This window comes from Pelmatolapia mariae, linkage group LG12 (genome assembly GCF_036321145.2).
Source record: "Pelmatolapia mariae isolate MD_Pm_ZW linkage group LG12, Pm_UMD_F_2, whole genome shotgun sequence".
In the NCBI taxonomy this organism is placed as follows: domain Eukaryota; kingdom Metazoa; phylum Chordata; class Actinopteri; order Cichliformes; family Cichlidae; genus Pelmatolapia; species Pelmatolapia mariae.
The window spans coordinates 371085-392362 of record NC_086237.1 but is presented as its reverse complement, the minus strand read 5'-3'; the positions used below and the strand labels follow the sequence as shown (position 1 = coordinate 392362).

Below are 21278 nucleotides of genomic sequence, written 5' to 3'. Positions count from 1 at the left end.
CCCCTTCAGCCACTTTAAAGTTAAATTACAGCACACAACATAAGGTTTTTAATCAATATTCATTATATCGGAGTCTAGCTCGTTTCTCCTGTGTGACTTCGAGCTTCCAGCAATGAACTCTGTTTAATATAAAGCTACAGCCAGCCACGTGTATCAGCTTGAATCTAAGTGTCTGCTGCGCCTCAGAAGTGAGAGGAAGAGGATTTCGATCATCTGAGCAGTGATTTGATACGGGCGAGTTGACGGTCAAAGTCACCTTTCATCCTTTTGATGAAGTCCCTGTCGTCTGACCCGATGTCCTCCCGGAGCCTCTTCTGACAGCCGCCTGCAGAGCGGAAACGAACGAGCACTTAAAACATCACACTGCCCACTCAGACGCACATGCCGTCTAAGTATGCTGTTTTTATTAATGCTGTCAGGACTGTATCTGAACAGAGGGCTCAAAAATGAATTTAAAAAAGGTAAAAACAGGGAAACGAATAAACTTGCAAAACAGAGAGCACAAACAAGTCTGCACGCACCTTCTAACAGCCTCGGTGAGGGCTTGCTGGCGGGCAGAGGATCCATATTCAAGACCTTGTAAAGCTGTCCAAAGGCCAGGAGGCGTAACGCATGCTGAAACACACACAGCCGACAGAATAAGGGCACATCACTGCGGTGGTAAAGCCACAGAAACCCTCCTGCACTCACAGGAGAGCAGGGCCATTTATTCTCAGATCAATGTGCTTTAATTATCGGGGAAACTTGAGCGAGCTGCTCGCCGTTTGTGTAAACCAACTAATTCTGTTGGGAGAAACTTCATGCATTATAGAGACGAGGCACAAACAAAGGAGGAAATGGGAAAAATATATTCCCAGACTTGCACTTCATCAAGAGAGCAAAACAAAGATGAACTTGAGGATGTCTTTATATTTCTCACTGCTGAGCCTACACTTTCCGCCTGGGGGCCAGATTTTGTTATTTCGTGTGCAGCAGCAGCGGTGGTGGTGGTAGTAGTTGTAGTAGTCTTGGTGTGGGTGTAGATGAGGAAGAGTGTTCCCACGCTCATTAGCTGGCTAATTAAGCTGCCAGTTTGTCAAAGCTTCCGCAGCACTGAGGGGCTGCTTATCTGAGGTCAGAGACCGTGCTTCTGTGGACACTCAGCTATTTATAGTGCTGACATGAGCTCAGGGCTCCACCGGCGGAGGCCCAGGACTCGTTTTAAATAACCCTCCACCAATCGGTGTAGCAGGAAGGAGTGTTACATGTTCGCTTTACTGGAAAAAATGCTGACTTTCGTACAGTGGGTGGAGGGGGGCATCGAAACACACCATAGTGGGATGTTTCAAGGTCTCACGAGTAGCATGGCTGAGTCTGACTTTTTCTTTCTTGGCACATGAACTGATTTTTCTCAGTGTCTGTGGCTGGTTTTATAGTTGGAAAGCAGGAAGGGAATTTCTCAGAGGGAAAGATGTAAAGCTAACATCCATAAAGAAGAGTGTCTTAGATGGAAAATGGATCTCTAAATTCAGAACATCTGTGGTTTTGCAGCACTGATTCACCTCCAGGGAGGAACGAGTTTGGACGTCACTGATCTCTGAAAATACGGAAATATTCCCAACTTAACTTTAATTTTTCTTTTAGTGATTTAGTGTTTAAAAAAAAAAAAACTGCTTCTCTCATCCCAGACTCGATGAAACTGAAGATTTTCAGCAGCACCAGTTAAAACCTGGACAGCTGTGGCCCACAGGTGAGACATGGAGTCCTTTAATTGAAGCTTTCACGGTTCATCCCCCAGGAGCAAACAGCATATTATGAATGGGAACTTCTTTACAGCTACGGTCAAAGAGCGAGAGTAATTTGGCTGAGCTAAAGGGGGTAAGTGGTAATATAATATTATGGTGTAAGCACAGTTAGGTTCATACGTTTTTGGGCAATGACACAATTTTTGTAAATTAATGGACCTCACTGTGTATCATTGTGCAAAAGGGATGTAAGGGCTCACTAAATCCACAGTTTGCGTCTTCTTTTCCTTCAAAATAAGACATTCCATTCCTTCAGAAGGCTCGACTGAAGGAATATTATACTAGTAGGCGTTCAAATGTAAAATATTCTCAAAGTCTGTTCTTGCAGAATGTTGTAAGCTTCATCATGCCTTCATCTTATTACACATGAGACATTTTGTCATATTTACTGAGTAATCTCAGATCAATTTCAGATAACCGGTTAACAAGAATGTGGTTACTGTGTAGTAGTAACGCCTTTGTCACAAAGCAAACAGTATTATACAAACACACTGAAACCCACCAGAGGGGAAAAAGTCCTGCACTATAGGGCAGATGGCTAAAATACTAAAGAGCGGTGCCTTTATGTGAATAAAAACAGATATCAGTATGATATCTACTGAGTAATTACTACCATTACTCAACATCCTCTCCTACCTCAGTGATTCTTTCACTGCTATTACTAATTGGTTGTCTTTAAACTTGCTCCATCTCAATCCTGGCAGAACTGAGGCGCTGGTGTTCAGCCCGACAGTTTCTCTGAAAAGGTCAGTCATTACATCGGCTTGCTTGCGAGCAATATCAGATCTTCTGCTAAGAAGCCTGGTGTTATTTTTGACCAGCATTTGAACTTTGAATCTCACATCTCAAAGCACCTCCAGTTTCTTTCATCTAAAAAACATCACAAAAATCAAACCTCTACTGTCATCCAGTAATTCTGAACTTTTTGTACACACTTTGATTTTCTCCCGTCTCGATTACTGTGACTCACTTTTCACATGGATCTCTCTCTCTCTCTCTCTCTCTAGTCCTCCCGAGCTCGTCTTTCAGCTGTTCCAGAAACACTAGTCAGCGCTCACACATCAGCCCATTCTTGCTTCTCTTCACCGGCTTCAAGTGAAATTCTGAATTTATTTTATTAACAACATAAAGACCTTGTCTTATAAAGCCATGCAGGACCAGGCTCCACACGACATCTCATTATTATTAAACTGCTCCCCCTCCCTGAGCCTATTTCTCCTGGAGGTTTCTTTCTGTTAAAAGGGAGTTTTTTCTTCCCACTGTTGCCGAGTGTTTGCTCACAGGGGAGTCATCTGATTGTTGGAGTTTTCCCTGTATTACTGTAGGATGTTTACCTTATGATATAAAACATCTTGAGGTGACTGTTGCTGTGCTTTGATGCGATATAAATAAAACGGAACTGAATTAAAAGGTTACCTATGCCTATACTATATATGCCTATGGTTACCAGAGCCTGAAATGTCCTTTAGCCACGAGCCTTCAACTACAAAGTGATACACAATGAGCAAACCAAAGCCTTAAGATCAATTAAGCTGTGAATTAGTCGACTATTCCCCTACAGCAAGAAGGCTCAGATCCTCCTGGCTGGCACCTTTCTGTGAGCAGTTTGCATGTTCTTCTTGTACCTGTGTGGGTTTTCTCCGGATACTCCACCTACCCTTCACAGTCCAAAGACGTGTGGTTAGGTTGGTGATTCTAAATTGCCCATAGGTGTGAATGTGAGTGTGAATGGTGGTGTATCTCTGTGTTAACCCTGTGACAGACAGCCAACCTGTCCAATGTGTACCCTGCCTCTCACTTATCAGCAGCTGAAATGGATGGGGAAAAAATAATGTCAAAAAAAGTGACACACATTTCTGAATTTTGTGGGTTGAAGAGCTTAGCATGCACACTGCAGGAAGAGGAAACCGTGATGTCATCATAGTAGGCGGATGGGTAACATGTTCACTGACCTGAGCGCTGTGTGTGATGGCGTCGGCCTGCTGGGCGCTGAGGTCAGACAGGACGTCCGTGGGCTCCCTCTCACAGGGGTCATGAACTCCTGGACCCCCTTTGAAGGAAAAAAAAAAAGGAAAAAAAAAGTCAGACATTCGAACTTTATTTCACTCAACAGGTAAACACAAATTATTCTCCTGCTGCCTTAATGCTTTTTATGCCTCACATAAAGCACTCGGTAAGACCTTAGTGCATGAAAGGTGCTTTACAAACAAGCTCACCTTACTTTAATGTGCACAGACTGAATAATAACTCATCGGTGACCGAGTGCATTCATGAAAAAACTGCCCTCAATGCTGAAGGAACTTCAGAGCCAAAATTTAAAAGTCCAGTGACATCATCACAAGGACGAACTCGCTCGAGCTGAAGTTTTCCCAGATGAAGCATTCAAACACAGCAGCGAACAGCAGTGGAAAAAATAAACGTGAGAACATATTTCTGTTTGTTGGAGGTAAATAGGAAACATTTCTTCATGTGGACTGCACGAAAATGAAAACAGAGTCTCTGGGGATAAATGTTCCCATGATTCAGGAAAAAATACTCCATCACCAATTTTAACTGAATGAAATCATGCTGCTGTGAACCCGCTGGGACTCTGTGCCCCAGTTTGGAAACCGTGAACGCATCATAGTGCACTCCACAGCCTGCCATGAATCTTAGGACCATATATGTAAAGATATTACATTGCAGAAAAACCACCTATTGAGGTCTTGTAGACACGTCACAGCTTACCATGTGACATTAATTTGTCGGCCATTTTGGACACATCAAGTGAGTGAAAAACCTGCTAAACATTATGCAGATGAGAAACTATGGCAACCACGAGTAAACAAACAAGTGTTTCCCTCAGAGGAAGTAAAACACTTTCATGGCAAGCGTCTTGCTCGTTATGTGGAGAAATTGGGCAAAGGAGAAGCTGAGGATGGATGTTTATTTACTCCCTCTGAGTGTGTTTACTCATGTTGTGAAGTGCAACCCTGGCCCTCTTCCCAACTTCACGCCTCACGATTTTCATCATTTTGTTATCAACAACCCCTCAAATTGGATGAGATCTGAAGCCCTATAAAAGTTTGGAAGCTTATCAGTATTTTGTGTCAAGATGAGTAAGAAGCCTCAGTCACGGGACTCTGCCTGGAACTGTAGTCACAGGATCAAGTGGTCACTGCTCAGGTATCCAACTGATGTTTATGAAATTTCTGATATTGACATGGCTCTGCGTATTATCCCTAACATTCTCAACAAGACCGTGTAGATCATTTGTGATTGATGAGAGTGATACTGAGGTAAATTGTTGAGAATATCCATAATTTTCCATCAGTTAGCTTCTGTTCACCGCTATTCCCCGCTGTTACTGAACCCTTTTTTGGAGTGGATCTATGTGGGTAGACGTGAACTTAGCATGTGCTGTGAGAATGTAATCAAACTGTTTATCACAGGAAAAGTAAGAGCTTTAGGACATTAGAGTCTAAAATTAGCTTGCAGAAACATAGCTTATAGCATTATGTTTTTTAGCCGGCTCTTGTCAGCTGTCCGGAGACAGGAGGGTCACATGTCTGATCTGCTGACGATGACTAACTTCAGAACCGGACTTCAGTTTAGGACTGAGGCTGGTAGAAGGATTGCAAAAACAACTTATAACTGATACTATGACTGATACCGCTGTATCAGAGTTTTTTTTATCCCCCATATTCTTTTATCCAAATCAGCAGGAAAGCGATAAAAAAAAGGTTTTCTTTCTTTTCTTGATGAATGCAACAGTGCAGCAGAATATAGGGCAAAAAATGGCAGCAATAATTTCTATGTAAACAAGTTACGCGTTATCGCTAACAGTTATCACATCCAGTATGGCAAACACCTCTTGAAGTGATGTGCCATGATGTCACATGCAAAACTCAAAGTCCTGAGGAGTTTTGATGCTGTGTTCATTTTTATAGTTTTTTGTCCTTATCCTTTCCTGATGTCTTCTTCTTTTCTTTCTTCATGTCTCTGTTTCCTGTCTTATTTGGTTGTTTTGTGTGTTGCTGGTTTTCCTGCCCATCTCTGCGGTAGTTGGCCATTGTATCTACCTGTTATGCTTTTTGGGGTCCCTTTACCCAACTATTGCTTTATTGTATCTTGCTGCTAACCCTTTCCATCACTGGGCCTCACAAACAAACAAATGCACAATGTGAATACAAATCTGTGTCTCTTCAGTTAAACACAGAGAAAACAAAGGCAATTATTTCTGATTTTAGTGGCAAGGAAGACACATTAATGGTGACTGGATTGAGGTTGTAAATGAAAATAAATGCTTGGGGACAGCAATCGATGAAAAACTGTGTCATTCAAACAAGTGTCATTTACAAAGACGCACTGCAGCGATTGAATTCCATGCGGAAGCTGCGACTCTTAGGAGGCAACCACACACACTTGATCTTTTATATTGTTGTTTTGGAGAGAGTATTCAAACTTTCCACTTTATTGCCTCATATCTTTCTTTCCCTGACGTTAACAAGAACAAATTCAATGAGATGGTAGATATGTCTGGTGAGATTGCAAGTCAACATGTATTGTGACACACCTTTGAGTTGAGTGATGGAAAAAGGGTGAGTGATCCTCAGTGATGTGCCACACACTCTCGAGGAAAACGAGTTCCAAGTGTCTTCTACACCTTACAGTATTGTTTAAAACAGTAATCCAGGGCACAGGAGCTGTTTCACTCGGACTATGTGATGCATTAATTCTTGGTGATTGTAGAGAACATCAAATGTTACCTAAAATGGCTTCAGCTTAATTGTTCTTCTTTTTTTAATTAAACATCCTCTAAAAGGACCTTTTTACTGCTAGGTTTACATAAAAATGGCTCCAGAAATAATAGAAACCATCAGATCAGTTTATTAAAAAACATTTATGACCTTACTGGATACCGCTCATGTCTCAGGTAAAATCTCACTTGTGTTTTTTTCTTTTAAATGATTACAGTGAGTTTCTCTCGTTCTGCCAGATCAGGTGCTCCTTTTGTGCTACACCTGCTTCCTTTGTTTTTGTCTAAAATCGGACATTTTTCTGTTCAGCTGACTTTTTTTTTTTCCAACACCAACTTTCCTGTCAAAACTGTTCTGTATCCGATTAATTCAATTTTTTGCATTCTTTGCATCACCTCAGTTATTTTAGTCCAAGCCTCTCTCGCTCTCTCTTTCTCTCACCGTCTCCTTAAATGCCATTTTTTTCAGTTTCTTCAGCTGGAATTTCTCCTGCTCTTTTTAAAGAGCCTTCTCTTATTTTTTGCACAGGGCAAAACAATTTTTATGCACTTATTAGTAAATTACTCCCATCGTTTGCCTTTTGCCCTCTCTCTCTCTGCTCCCTTCTCTTTCCTCCCACCACGGGGCACAGCGGGTGACTCTAACCCTTAACCATGTGCCTGGTTCTGCCAGAGGGTTCTTCCTGTTAAAAGGGAGTTTTTCTTCCCACTGTCGCCACGTGCTTAGGACATCATGTCATCATTGGGGTTTCTTTCTAATATTGTAGGGTCTTAGCATTACAATATAAAGCGCATCGAGGTGACAGTTGTTATGAATCATAACTATACAAATAAAATCAAATGAAGCTGAATTGTTTGTAAGATTTTATTTTTGTATGTAATGTAATGTAATGTTATGTTATGTTACTCTGAATGAAAATCAATTTCTGTACATCCTGGCTTCTTATTTTATTTAGTTGCTTTAGCTTTTTTTGTTTTTTTAAGGCTCCGGACTGATTTCTATTCTGATAGTTTACAGTTTACACCTGTTATCAGGTGTGTAAGCACTGCTGAGTAACAGTGCATGCTCAGGTTTAAATGAATGAACTAAATATAAGCAAAACTGGGATTATATTTTATCCTAAGTCTATATATTACAGATATTTGCCGCAGTTCTTCAACTCCTAGTGCATACCTCTCAGTGAATTCTGTATTTGTTGAGCTGCCTCTAAATTTCTCTCAAGTATTCATCAGATTTTATATGGCTTCATGAATATTAAGATATTCCTGGATGAGCTGTGGCTTCTGAAGTGCAGCAGAGAGAAAAGAGTGAAAGTGTAAATGATTGCTGACCTGGGAGGAGAATCCCTGAGGCGATGCACTCAATGACGCGGCGCAGGGCTTCACCTGGACCCAGCGGCCGGTTACAGGTGGCTATGGCCTTTTCACAGATCAGCTCCAAAGGCTGCAGAGGACGAACAAACACAGTCACAGTTCTGATTCTGTTACTGGGGCAGTTTATTACACGTCACACATACCAAGCACTTTTAAAGGACAAACTTAAAATAAAGCTTGCAGTTTGCATCTTCCATGTATCTACGCCAAACATTATTCTGATTCTGAGGCCGTCACCTACCCAGCCCTTGAGAGGCTGCCACACAGGCAGCCGGTTGCACATGTCTCTGAGGATCCTCAAAACGATGACGCAGGACTTGAGATCTGTGACTCTGGCCTAGGGAGGGAAAAACGGGCAAAAGTCACCAACAGCACGAGAAGCATTTTAAAGAGGCAAGCGCTTATAGGCTCAGCAGCGCCAGCTCTAAAAAGTGAAACTTTTAGACTCTGAAAGATGAAAATTGTGCAGCGTTATGAGAGGCATTTTCATGAGTTCTGAAATTTCAATATGCTGCTAATACCTCTCTAAGAGACTGAGTGCGAGATTTAACGTGACATTGTGAAAATATCAGATGTATTACATTCAGGGGAGCTCAGCTGTGGAATAAATACTGCAGCAGCTGCCTCTGTCACAACCTCTAAATTCAGGCTTAGAGTACATCGGCTGAATCTGAATTTTTCTATCCTGTCGCCTCATTCCTGTTGACTTTAAGCTTTAAGTTAACTGTGGTTTATTGTGTTTTTCCTTAATTAATGACTGCAATTGAGTTGAGAGCACAGCTCTTTATGACTCTGCACACTCCCAAAAATCAAACACCTTATCTGATTAAAATTTGGGCAGCTCCCACCTCAAGACTGCATTCCTCTCATGCACTGCTGGACCACTCCCAGCATGGTTGCCATGTTTAGATTTCTCCCTGGTAGTCCAGTTCTGACTACTTGCACTTGGAACAGAAGCAAGACAAACTTAATCTGGTCACAATAAATTAAATTCAATTTTATTTTGTTTATATTAGAGATGGCACGATACCACTTTTTATGTCCGATACCGATATCATAAATTTGGATATCTGCCGATACCGATATGAATCCGATATAGTGTGTTTTTTAAATGAATATAATGATTTTTTTAAAATATCTTGCTGCATTTTGTATAAGTTCATACTCAAGTTTTAAAAAACAAAACACCAAAGCAATTCTGTTATATCTGTATGCAAAAAATACACTGCACCCAAAATATTTCATAGTTCAGCAATACTGATCAATCTAATAAACTTAAACCTGCACCATCCTCCCTATTCTGGTATTTTAAAGAGTACTTAGCAGAAATATTAAGCAACCTAACTAATAGGGTTGCAAACTCCCAGCAAAAAAAAATAGGCAAACACCCCCACCCTCCACCTCGTGATGCTTAATCGACGTAATCAACTTAAATTCAATGCACGTGTAAAAAAAAAAAAAAAAAAAAAAAAAAGGCACAGAAATGAATTTTTTTTCTACAATAATTAAATAGATTCAACAACTTTCTTCAACAGAATTGCAGACTGCACAGATGGTATCTTCCCAAAGGAAAAAGTACTACAGCTTACTAGGGTATATTAGACTTAATAGTTACTATATACAGTAATGGACTTCTAACTTTGGGTGTAAGATTCAGATAATTATTTATTAAAAGCTAGACATTTTAAATGAGAATAAGAAAGAAAAGTATGTCTTTGTGCCCCCCCTTTCCCTGTTAATGCCCTACCTGCCCCTCTGGCAAAACTTTGCTAGACCCGCCCCTGCACAGTTACCAGCTGTCAGCTAGCAGAAAAGGATCCTGGTGTAGAAAGTAATATTGAATAAATTCTAACAACAGCTTGCCAAGCTTAAACGTGCTGCTGTTGTTCAGCCGCTGGTTTCCTTTTTCTGGTGCAAAGTGGGCCAAAAACAAAGAAGAGAGACGGACTCGCGACAGAAAAGCCGATCAGCTGATCATTAATCAGTTTCATGATTGAAGTAGCAACAGGAGAGGGAGGGAGAGAGAAGAGGCAGTCGCTCCATATATTGGTTGTTAAGCTTAACGTGGGAACGCTTTACAAACATTCAGAGATGAACTTACACACTTGCTTTACTTCTCTCTGGGATAACTTTCTGGGAGATGAAATGCCGGTTTGGCAGCACGTAGCGAGGCTCCAAATGCTCAACCAGACCACCGACAGGTCTTGCACGCCACAGCCGCTCTATCACGTGACGCACACTGCTCCGACGTGCTAACGTTATGAGGTGAGTTACGCCATGTTGCAAGTTTTCTGAGGTGCTTTCGTGATATTTAATGGCTCGGATTACGTTTTTTATTTCTCTCCGATATCCGATCCAGTAATTTTGGTCAGTATCAGACCGATACCAATACGTAATATCGGATCGGTCCATGCCTAATTTATATAGATCCAAATCACAACAGCAGTTGCCTCAAGGCGCTTTAAATAATATAAAAGCTTGTCTTACTGGTGTGACAAATTGTATATATGTTATATAAATATGTACTTTTTACATCTTTTTCCTTAATCGTTCAATTGTATGACAAAAACGGATGCATTAGGTGCTTCTTTAGAGAGTCATAAACACCCTACAACCTCTGCAATCTAATCTCTATTCTGTCTATTTATGTAACACTGTATGTACCACAGCTAACTGCTGGGCTCTGTGACACAGACACAAAGCAAAGTGGAACAAGAGGAAAGAGAAAAGGCACAAAAGAAGCAAAAGACAAATGAAAAACTCGACCAAAATCTTAGAAAAAAAAAAAAAAAAAATTCTGACCAGACCAATGAATGGGACATTTCTCCAAAGAAATAAATGAACAGCCAACACTGAGATAACACAAGTGAAACCGAAATGTAGTTTTCAAAATGTGATTAACTAGAATGCCTGTATAAATATTCATATCGAGAATAATTTCATTTTGGTGGATAGCTGGTTTGTTACAAGTCTGTATGTGGTTCATTTTCCTCATAATCATCAGTCTTAGATTATTAAATTGATAAAATTTGAATTACAGGGAAACCAGAGAGATAAAAAAATAAAAAATGACACATCGATTTCTTTTTACTTTTCTCTCTACTGAGGCAGACGTCTCAGCATCGTTTGCCACCCACAGCTGCTAAAACTATCAGTCTGGATTTAATGAAGTCTGGTAGAGAGGTGGGAATGTGGACAAAGGAAGATGGTGATGTATTATAGAGTGGATGGAACAGTGCATTCAGACCAAAGCGTTGCCCTGGGCTGCTGTTTTTGGACCACTTAGGAACCCAGAAATTACTCTCCTCCTACACACAGAGTGGAGCAGTCACTAGGGGGAACACCAGTAACGAGAGAGGGACCAAATTGTAGCCAAGGTATGATGAGAACCGCTCCGTCGAACGAACTGAAACTTTGTGCTCTGTACACGCTGTACAAACACAGATCGGATAAAAAGACAAGCACACAGAGAGTGTTATTTGTCACTTTTTCGATACGATAATTCTCCATACAGTGCCTCAGAGTAGAAAAAAACATAATGTCTAAACTCAGGACAGATGTTTCACTCAACACCTATACATTTAATAAAATAGCAAACCTGTTGCTAAATCCCTTCAAGTTTCTGCTGCTTAGGCTGAGTTAAAAGAAGCCACTTGAAGAATATAAAGAGAAAAGTAACTGAACTACCCAAAGAAGACGGTGGTTGAGGCTATTACATCTAGACTTTAATAGAGAGCAAATTAATCCTGAGATTACTGACACTTTAATTTGCACAGGATGACTTTTCATAATAATCAAGACGGTAATTTCATTCAGGTGGTCTCACTGAAACTACGCAGACAGGGCGAACGAGACAGACGTTGCTATTTGTATCTACAGTTATTACAAATCAGTGGAGATCCTCGGGTCATGTCAGCCCCGTCTGAATATGATGAAACAGAATCCGGCTTGTGCTGCTACACCTTCAGGCCACAGTGCAGCCCTTCACTCTGATAGTACTTGGCATTTAGCTCTCCTTCCCCGAAGGGAAACTACTGGCCGGTTCACCTGACCTTGACTCTCATCTCTCTCTCCTGCCTCTCAAGTGGAGGAAAAGCTCAGTTCATTCAGGACAGCAGAGCTGAAGCTCATCTGAAACTTGATTTGGTGAAGAACCTCTTCATGACCCCGTCTCCGTCGGAGCTATATCTCAGGCTCCTTAGCTACTCACGCTGATAAAAACTTCACTACTTCTACCATTTCTTCTATTCCCATGCTGCCTGTTCTTTTTCTAACAAACTCTACAAGCTCATCCTGGAAACATCTATATTCCACTCTGTTACTCCACAGTTGGACTCACTGGTCAAGTTTCTCACAAAAGAAAGTGCAAAGGAATATGCATCGTTATCCAGTGCAGTTTTCTGACATCTGGAGATGAGCTTATTGACTGATCTGCCATTAAATACGGCAAAGAGCACACATAAGATTTATTAGTGTAATGCACAAAGTGCAAAACTGTGTTGAAGGAACTGTTCTGTAGGTTATCTACTAAAAAATTGCAATCAGTTAATTCAAATAAGGACAAAAGCAATCCAACAAAAATAGAGAAAACTGGAAAGTCAAAAAAGCAGACCCATTGAGGGAGCAAGAAATCTTAAATATTATATCAATTTCTCTCCAGAATTTTTCAACACCTCGCTCTAATTTTCTGTCTGTATGGGAGGTTCGACAATTTCAAGTCAAAGGGAAGAATCTAGCTCACAGCCACCTGTGGGCATCAGTTACGCTCAGTGACACCTGAAAGACACATTGTAAGATTCATACATTATTCTAACAGATCTGATTTAATCCGATTAAATGGCTGCTCGTTGGTAGACATACCACTAGCTTTTATAATGGAACCAATACAAGAGAGAAGGAAAACTGTATGAATTGATTTGCAATATTGCAGATCTCAACAGTGCATGCTCTTCTGCTCACAGTAAAAAAGTTTGCTGCCTTTTTAATCGAGCCCAAGTTGCTTGTTAGTGTTTTGTATTGAGCCAATGTTCTCCCCCTCACTCTGACTCCACATTAAGTTCCATTGTGTTGTATTAAAATAACAGTTTTATCAAAGACCAGGAACAACCGAGGCTATGCTCCAAATATTCAGGGTTAAGAGCTAGTGGGAAAAAAACACAAAGCCCCCACGGTTTGAAGCAATCCACCCACATCAATTACATGCTCCTTTGGATAACTACCTGGCATACCTCACGGCAACTACTGCAGCTAAATAAAGCGCACAATAACATTTTTTCCAACTTTAAGTAATGGTGCATTTTGGAGTAAACTGACTGCTACAAACATGACTAAATCACGTATTTAAATACTCTCCTCCCCATATTTTTGCAAATTTTGCATTTAAGTGAATTCAAAAATAACTGCCAAAGCTTTCAGTCATTAAATGTTGACGCATGGAGGAGTTAAGAACAGAAGACATGATGAATGATGCCTATATCTGCTGTTTAAATGATTAAAAAAGGAGCTTCATTTCAACCTCTCATTAATGTGTTCATTGTGGCTTGATGAGTTTCAAGGAAATCAGATGCACAAGCTTCGCTGAGTCATCTCCGGGAGCAGGTTCGACAAACTGTTCAACAGTTTCTTCTCACAAGCTGACAGCTCCTGAGCACCCCGCTGCCCCCCAACCACCCAGTCGGTTACCTTGGAATGACTATAAATTTAGACCTATTGTGCACATTAGTCCATTTGCACAAGCCTACCGCCATACTGTCTTAAAATTGCATTATCACTATGTAAGAGAAATGAAACAAATAAAATTTACTGCTGCTGTGAACAATTTAAAATTCCCAGCTCATATTCAGTCTTCTTATTATGTCCTTTATACACGTGCTTGCATCGTGGTCCAGGAGTAAGTAACAAAGTGAATAGCTTTTCTGAAAGTGTTATTTTCATGTAAATTACTTCAGGTTTTCAAGACCACATTGAAGACAGTTGAAGAAAAACACAGAGTGTATTTGGTAGCAGTGGCTCCTAAAACAGACATCCATGCCGACAGACAAGTTCACACGATGAGACGCTTCTGAAATTGGTATTGGTTATGACATCTGTCCCTTTATACTCAGCGATGATGTGTCCCCCTTCCGATATGTTTTGTGTTTGTATTCAAAATAACGCATGTTCATCCCAAAATGTCTTAACGCAGTTTGTTAGACCACTTGCTTGTCCCACTGCTATATAAAACTGCATGGCAGAAAAATAACAGCTGCGTTTTGGCTGAGTAATAACGTCCACAGCGGGCGGTTGGACGGGTAATTGCAGGTGTATCAGACAGCCTGGTTCTTGTCCCATTTGGCCTGCTGTTTTTCTACTTTCTGACCTATTACTTGGTCATGGTTAGGAATAGAACACACTTTGGGTTGAAATCTGCCTCCTGCACAGCAGTAACCTTGCTAGTCTACAAATGACTAGTTACCTTGAAGCGCTAGGGCACAGATGTGAAGAAAAAAAAACAAAACCCTTAAATGAACCATGCTAGTGGTTTTGAACTGCATAAACTAACAGGACTGTGAACAGACTCCCCCTGAAATTAGCCCTAAAAGAAGTCAGGGGAAGCTCCTGTGTTAGATGGAAAACTGCCTCAGCTTATACAAGTTGAGAAAACCAAAAACTCTGAACATAAGGAGCAGGTTGTGGTGTTGCTGCAGCAGCAGTGTTGGTATGAGTGCATCAGTTGAGCAGTAAAAAGCTTCATAATGTCAATACCGTAACACCTGCGTGCTAATGATAGACTTCATTACTTTGTGTCATTTATTATGGTGATAAAAAGAAAATCTAGGTGCCATTACATTTCCTTCAAAACAAAGTTTCCGTCACACATTAAACCTAAGCAAATGTAATTTTAGGCACATGGCTGAATGCTCAGGTTGCCAGAATATAAAGACAGTGTAGAGAAATCTGTCACAGCCCAGCTGTGCTCACCTGGAACCATTTGGCGTGTCGGAGTGAAGCCAGTGCCGCCTGGCACTTCTGCTTGTCCAGGACGTCCTCCTCTTCCTCCTCCTCCTCCTCCTCCTGTCTCCGTTTGTCAGCGTCCTGCTCGCCCTCCTCTGGAGAGAGGGACAGGATGAGACAGGACAGACTGAGCGTGAGCACGCTGACCTTTCACACTCACACACAGACACACAGGCAGCAGGGTCGGACAGCTAATTATTAGGCAAACCCACTGATCTGACCGAATGAGCTAAGAGGAGGGGAAATTTGAGAAATTGTGTGATTTTTCTGGGAGAGGGAGGATTCTCATGCACAAGGCAGGATCTTTCATGACACTGACAGGAGAAACCGGAGTAGACGTGAGCGCATGCGTCTTGCTGCCCGGCCGAAGTCTCACTCTAGATGCAGATCAGTGGCTGAAGGCGATGGAACACGCCAGATTAGTGTGTTATCAATTACAGCGCAGGACGAAAATGAGAGCATGGCAATGACTCAGGACCAAAAGCCAGATTAGAGATTAAAAATAACACTTTAGAACAAGGACACATTGGATGGATTGAGAAAAACTGGCTCAAGGGGGTCTGAGTTTGGGTGACAGGCAGGGTTGATGCAAAGAGACATTAGCTATTCCACTTGAAGAGGGGGAAAAAGTCATCCTGCTCAAAAGGCTATGCAGTTTTCTGGGGCGCCATGCTAGTATTTTCACTCTTGCGGGGTCGGTCAGATGTTTATGTTTGACTGAAACAGTCTCTCCACACCGGGTTCCTGTGGGGAGCACTCCTGCCATGACTGGAGGCCAAGCCATGGGAGAACGACAGCAGAAGAAGAGTGACAGCAGATGACAACATAAACATCTGAGAGTGAGAACGCCACCCTGGAAAGAAAGTGAAGGCTGTTTGTTCTCAGGAGCAGCTAAGGGGTTCCCACTGTGGGACAGTCAAGCAGACGAACAAAAGGGGGAACAGACCGCAGACCACACTGCAGAGCTGGGTGAAGGCCCGCAGGTTATCTCGTATCAAATAAATCTAAGATAATGAGTTACCTGCAAGCTGAGACATTGTTGCAAATATCAGATATTGATTGATGTACCATCTCACTCGAATCAGTGTCATTATGGTTCAAAGCACTCTTCCAATGAGCAACAGACAGCAGAGATTAAATTGGGACTAAAGCTGACAGGAGTGCTGACGCAGAGCATTAAAAAGCTCTTGCTCATAGAGAGGAAACAGCAGTGTAGCCTCTAAATCCACAAGTATTCAAATTCCAATTTATCCATGTGGCACCGCAGCTGTAAAGCGAGCCGAGGAGCGATGCATGTGGTCTGGCAGTCTGTTGCTGTAGAGACCGTAGTGAAAGCTGAACAGGATGGAAGAGGTGGAAGACAAACGAAGGAGCTGATGAGAGAGACGGGGGATTTCTCCCATGTCACTCCTCCTCCAAGACCAAGACTGAGTGAGGACCTTCATGTTCTGCCCCCGGGACTTCTGGCTACTATTTACCACTTTGGCAGCAAGTGTGCGGCTAATGGTGTGATTTGTTTTAATCGTGCATGTGTGGGCGCACTCTTTACGTTCTGCTTGCTTGATGCATCTGGAGACCTCGGAAACAAATGAAAATGAAGTGAAGTGAACCCCGACAAAAAGCCATTAAGAGGCTCTTAGTTTGTGGCAATAAACTAAAGACGGAGTACAAAGTAGACAATTGGATACCAGGGTCACGCCAACGATGTTCCATATAGATAAACAGACAACAAAGCAGAGCATGATGGATACAAACACTTTACACACTACACGACAGTCTGAGTGGAATCTATGGAGTCTCAAGTGTGCCATGCTAATCACGGGTGCTTATTTTTTTCAATAATTAATTATTTAACTTAATGTAAAATCTTAAAAGTATTACAAACACGTCAGACCTTTACTACATTTACTGCATTCCTCTGCTCTTAAATGTGCCAGGCTAATGATCGTTTTTCTTTGTAAGTTGGAATCAATTATTCAGTTTTATGTAAAGTCTAAAACTAAATCATTAGGGACCTACCTAACCTTTACTGCATGAAATCTTCTTCACTATAGTGAAATCTATAGAGTCTTTGGAGCCAATTAAATCCTTAGATTTTGAAATACACTTCATTATCATTACTATTCTAATTATTTTGGCAGCAGAGTGGTTCAGTAGTTAGCAATGTGACCTGAGAGCAAGCACATACTGGGCTCAGATCCACTGGCTGGACTCCGCATGTTCTTCGAGTACCAGTGTGGGTTCCTTCGGCTTCTTCTCACAGTCAAAAAGCAGGCATGTTAGGTTAACTGGTGATTCTCAGTTGTTATTAGGAACCCTAATAATAACACCCCCCCCCCCCCCCCCCCCCCCAAAAAAAAACAAAAAAACAAAAAACAAAAAACTATAATGACATTTTTCTCAAGTTAAGGCTCTATTCAACCATTTTGAGTTTTTATGTTTTGTTGTTTTAAAAGGTGCTTTTAACTTGTTCTGCTTGGTATGAACACTGTGAAAAAACAAAAAAATCAATCAGATTGATTAAGACGGCTTGTTTGTTTTGCTGTTATAAATTTCAAAATTGTAGAAACAGATGTCATGTGCTACTTTTACTATAAGTACTATTTATTAGATTTACATAAAACATTTTATTCAATAAAGACAATATGCAGGCAGCTGTGAATTGCCTGATGCAATACTAAATACAAAAATAACTACTGATGTCATCCCATCAATTATTTTAATTATTAAATTGTTTAGATTACAAAGTATCAGAATTTTTTTAAATTACATTTTCAGAGCCAGAGAAAATTTTTCTTTATATTTTTTGTCTAACAACACAAAACCAAAAACGTTTGGACAACTAGCAATTATCTGATCCGAGAAGCTGAAAAAAGTGAGTGTTTGTATTTTCAAAATCTCTGACTGACATAAAATTGCCAAAGATCAATTTTGTGTTGTTTAATCAACTAAACAGTTCATTCTTGTCTGACACATGTAGCTCTGTCTCTGCTCTTTGCTTTGTCTGTAAGTCAGTTTGATGCAAACTGCAGGGATTAAAGCATCATTCATCATCAACACTGAACTTCTTTTTAATCCTGTGTACTGAATATAAACCTAAACCACTGATAAATTTTGGTAATTAACCAGAGTTAAATTTTAAAATTAAGACCTACAAGAAGCTGCTAGAGGCATTAGCTTGTCTCATGGTTTGGCATTTGTTTTAAATATTCTGATTAGCTTTCATTTAAAGATGACTGCCTGTAATTGAGTTCACAGGCCTGCCGAGCGCCACCTACAAATTAAATTACATCTAAATGACAGCAACAACCAGATTTAGATGGACCAGCTGGCCAGTCATTAAAAAGTGAATTATTCTGGCGACAAACTCAAAACTCCACTACAGCAGAGGGCTAAAAACACACGTAGATTTAATCATGAATGAAAAATAAGGAGTATCTGTGTGAAACAGTGAGCGGTGAAAATCGTTTCCCAGAGGCAGGCCATGAAGGAACCATCAGTCAGAGGTCAACACCACATACAAATAAGGACAACCCCCACTAAATTCTCCCCGACATCATTAGCTTAGGGGAATTTCGATTAGTGACCAGGACATCAGAGTAATTCAATTAACACAATTTTTCCAACATGAAATTATGGGATGTCACTCTGAGCCAATAACAACTGATCAACAGACAGAGGTCAGCCCCAGTAATTAAAGCAAAGGGAGCACAGGTGTGGATGTGGGCTGCTGGGTAATGTAGTCATTTTGTCCTTTTGGTGTGTGTGCTCTATCAGTAGACATGGACCAGAATTTCATGGTGACCCAGTGAGAAGTCCAGTTAACAGAGGAAGGGGTGGGAGAAGAAGGAGGGGGGTACAGGAGCATGTCTGAGGCAGAGAGTGAGAGTGGGTTGGTTTGATTTGGTTGTTGGGGAAGCCCCTTGTACCCGGGGTTTCCTGCTGTTGGGTGTGGGGGATGCCTCGTCAGCAGCGGGGCCGCAGAGATGTGCCAATCCACGCAGCGAGGCGACCTGCGGAGCTACGGCAACAAAACCAAGAGTCAGTGAGCAGCGGCCAGCTACAGGAGGCACACGATAAAAACCAGGGAACCACTTAGACTGTCAGGGGTCAGTCACCAGAAAAAAGACCCTCAGAGACCCTGCAAGGTAGCACAGATAGGGTTGAGTTTGGCTGGCATTTTATTACTGATAAAAACCTATTTTAACATGTGTAAAAAACAAAAACAAAAACCCAGAAACAGCTAAAGTTAGAACTAAACTTTATTTTGATTTGATATCACCTTTACTTGGCAAAGAAAGAAGAAACACCCCATTGGTAACCTCATTATTTAAAAAGAGAGAATGAAATAAACAGTATGTGTCAAACATGTGTCCCAGGGCCATTCTCAGCCTGCCAAAGGGTTCTATTCAACCCACCAGATGGCTTTTTCAAAGCCTGAAAACTGCAGTTAAGTCATTAATTGCTCAGATTTTTCAATAAAATGCACTGGTACACATCAGTGGAAATGTATGGAGTGTTAAAGTAGACAATCTGTTTCAATCAAAGAATTTAAAAACCCTACTGTTTATTAATCAAACCTCTACAAGTGTAGGTTTAGCAATTTTGCATTGTTATCTGTTTAACTTTTTTAAACAATTGACGCTTTCAGTGGTTTCACGACCTTCATATCAAATCAATTATTCATTTGTATTATGATCCATGTTCTACTGCTTATCAGGACTTGACTGTGACACTTAAGCATTCACAAACCCCACCTTGGAAAGCGTCAGGGTTGGACATGTCTGAGACATCTCACCTCACCACACGTTCTCAACTTTTCTAGGCAACAACCATGAGAGCTGCATGTGCGAATACAAATGCCCTGCACAGCTCATGTTTAACCTGCCAGCTCTCTATTTTAAAGTCTGTGTAAGTTCAGTTTGTGCTGAAAAATGCTGCTAATATTTCAGTGAATTCACAGCTAGAAAGTGGGTGTCATGTCCTGCCAACTGTGTAAACTCTCCAGACCTGATTCTCCTGAAACTGTCTGTGTGGAAACAGCCTTAATCAGATGTAATTTCAGGTTTGCAAAGTATTTGGAAACCTTAAACTCTATGGCTGTCCTAAATACCATTTTTATGCTTTGGATCCATCCATCTATTTCAACCATCCATCTATATTTTCTGCCTCTTATTGGCATCCAGATCACAAGCCCAGAGGCTCAGACTTTTCTCTCTCTCCGACTCCACCAGCTCTTCTTGAGGGTGGAGGTTAGATCTACATGTAGTTAGATATACCCAAATCTCTACTCTGAGCTCTTTGTCCTCTCTCTAAAGCTGAGATTAGACCACCTTCAGCAGCTGGTATTTGTAAACATCATCTTTCAGTAACTAACCAAAGCTTGATGCCACAGGTGAAGTAAGAACCAATGTTCTACAATAAACGTGGTCAAATTTACAAGGAATTACACAGTTAGCGAATGTTTATTAACCTGCACAATGTAGCACAATATTTAAATCTCATGTTATATTGCAGACATTTAAACACTTACGCATGCGTTTCTGTCTACAGACAAAACTCAGTTCTGGCATGCTTGTCACAGAACTTCATGAACTTGTTAAGTCTAAACTGACGCAGGGCTGATGATGCAAGAAGAGTCAAAAATGTGCCTCCACATTACAGTTTCCATTTTTTGAAACTAAATAAAACTAGATAAAATTGCATGTCTGCTGGGCACAGATACAAAGCTGCTCAGAGCCAGCTCATCACAAAATTAACTAGTGAATATCTATAGTCTGCAAAGTAACATCTGAAACAAATGACATTAAATAGAGCCATTTGGCCACAGTCACCAAACGTACATTTGGAGGGGAAAAAAGGAGTCAGTGCTTGATGGAAAGAATCAACTGCTGACTTTTTAGCACTGGGGTGGAAATATTCTGCTTTGGGTTTGTGTAACAGCTAGTGGCACAGAAACATTACAATGATGGAGGGAAGGATGGATTGCACTAAATTTCAATTGCATTGATGTCCTGCAGTCAGTCAAGAAAATGAAACTGAAAAGATTACTTCAGCAACAGCAGAAAAAGCCAAAGAAGACATCAAAAGCCACTTTTAGCTACTATAAGAAACATAAGCTGGAGCGTTCAGAATTTCCCCTCAGCCATTTGAGCTGAACATCTGCAGTGAGAACTTAAAGTAATCTGGAGAAAGAGGGGTTTAAAGTGAGAACAGAATAAAAAGACTATTACCTGACTATAAAAAGCATTTGCAAACTGCCATAGAGGGACTGCTGAGTACTAACTTAGTAGGATACCCAAATCTTTGCAATTTTCACAATTGCTGTTTATTTTTCTGCAGAGGAAACTTCCTCCTGGGTGGTCCAACTGTATACATGCATCCTCCTC

General features: G+C 41.0%; 1 protein-coding gene across 2 annotated transcripts in view; it reads right to left on the bottom strand.

The window, feature by feature from the left end:
- The window catches only part of LOC134638460 (spermatid perinuclear RNA-binding protein-like), a 106789-nt gene that overhangs the window by 19986 nt on the left and 65525 nt on the right, over positions 1 to 21278 (bottom strand). For both annotated transcript variants that reach the window (XM_063489100.1, XM_063489101.1), the window contains exons 6-11: positions 14857 to 14984; positions 8138 to 8233; positions 7855 to 7966; positions 3737 to 3834; positions 522 to 615; positions 257 to 325 (exon numbers count right to left, since the gene is read on the bottom strand). In XM_063489100.1, the coding sequence (XP_063345170.1) occupies positions 257 to 325; positions 522 to 615; positions 3737 to 3834; positions 7855 to 7966; positions 8138 to 8233; positions 14857 to 14984 (597 nt within the window). The remainder of the gene's footprint in view (positions 1 to 256; positions 326 to 521; positions 616 to 3736; positions 3835 to 7854; positions 7967 to 8137; positions 8234 to 14856; positions 14985 to 21278) is intronic.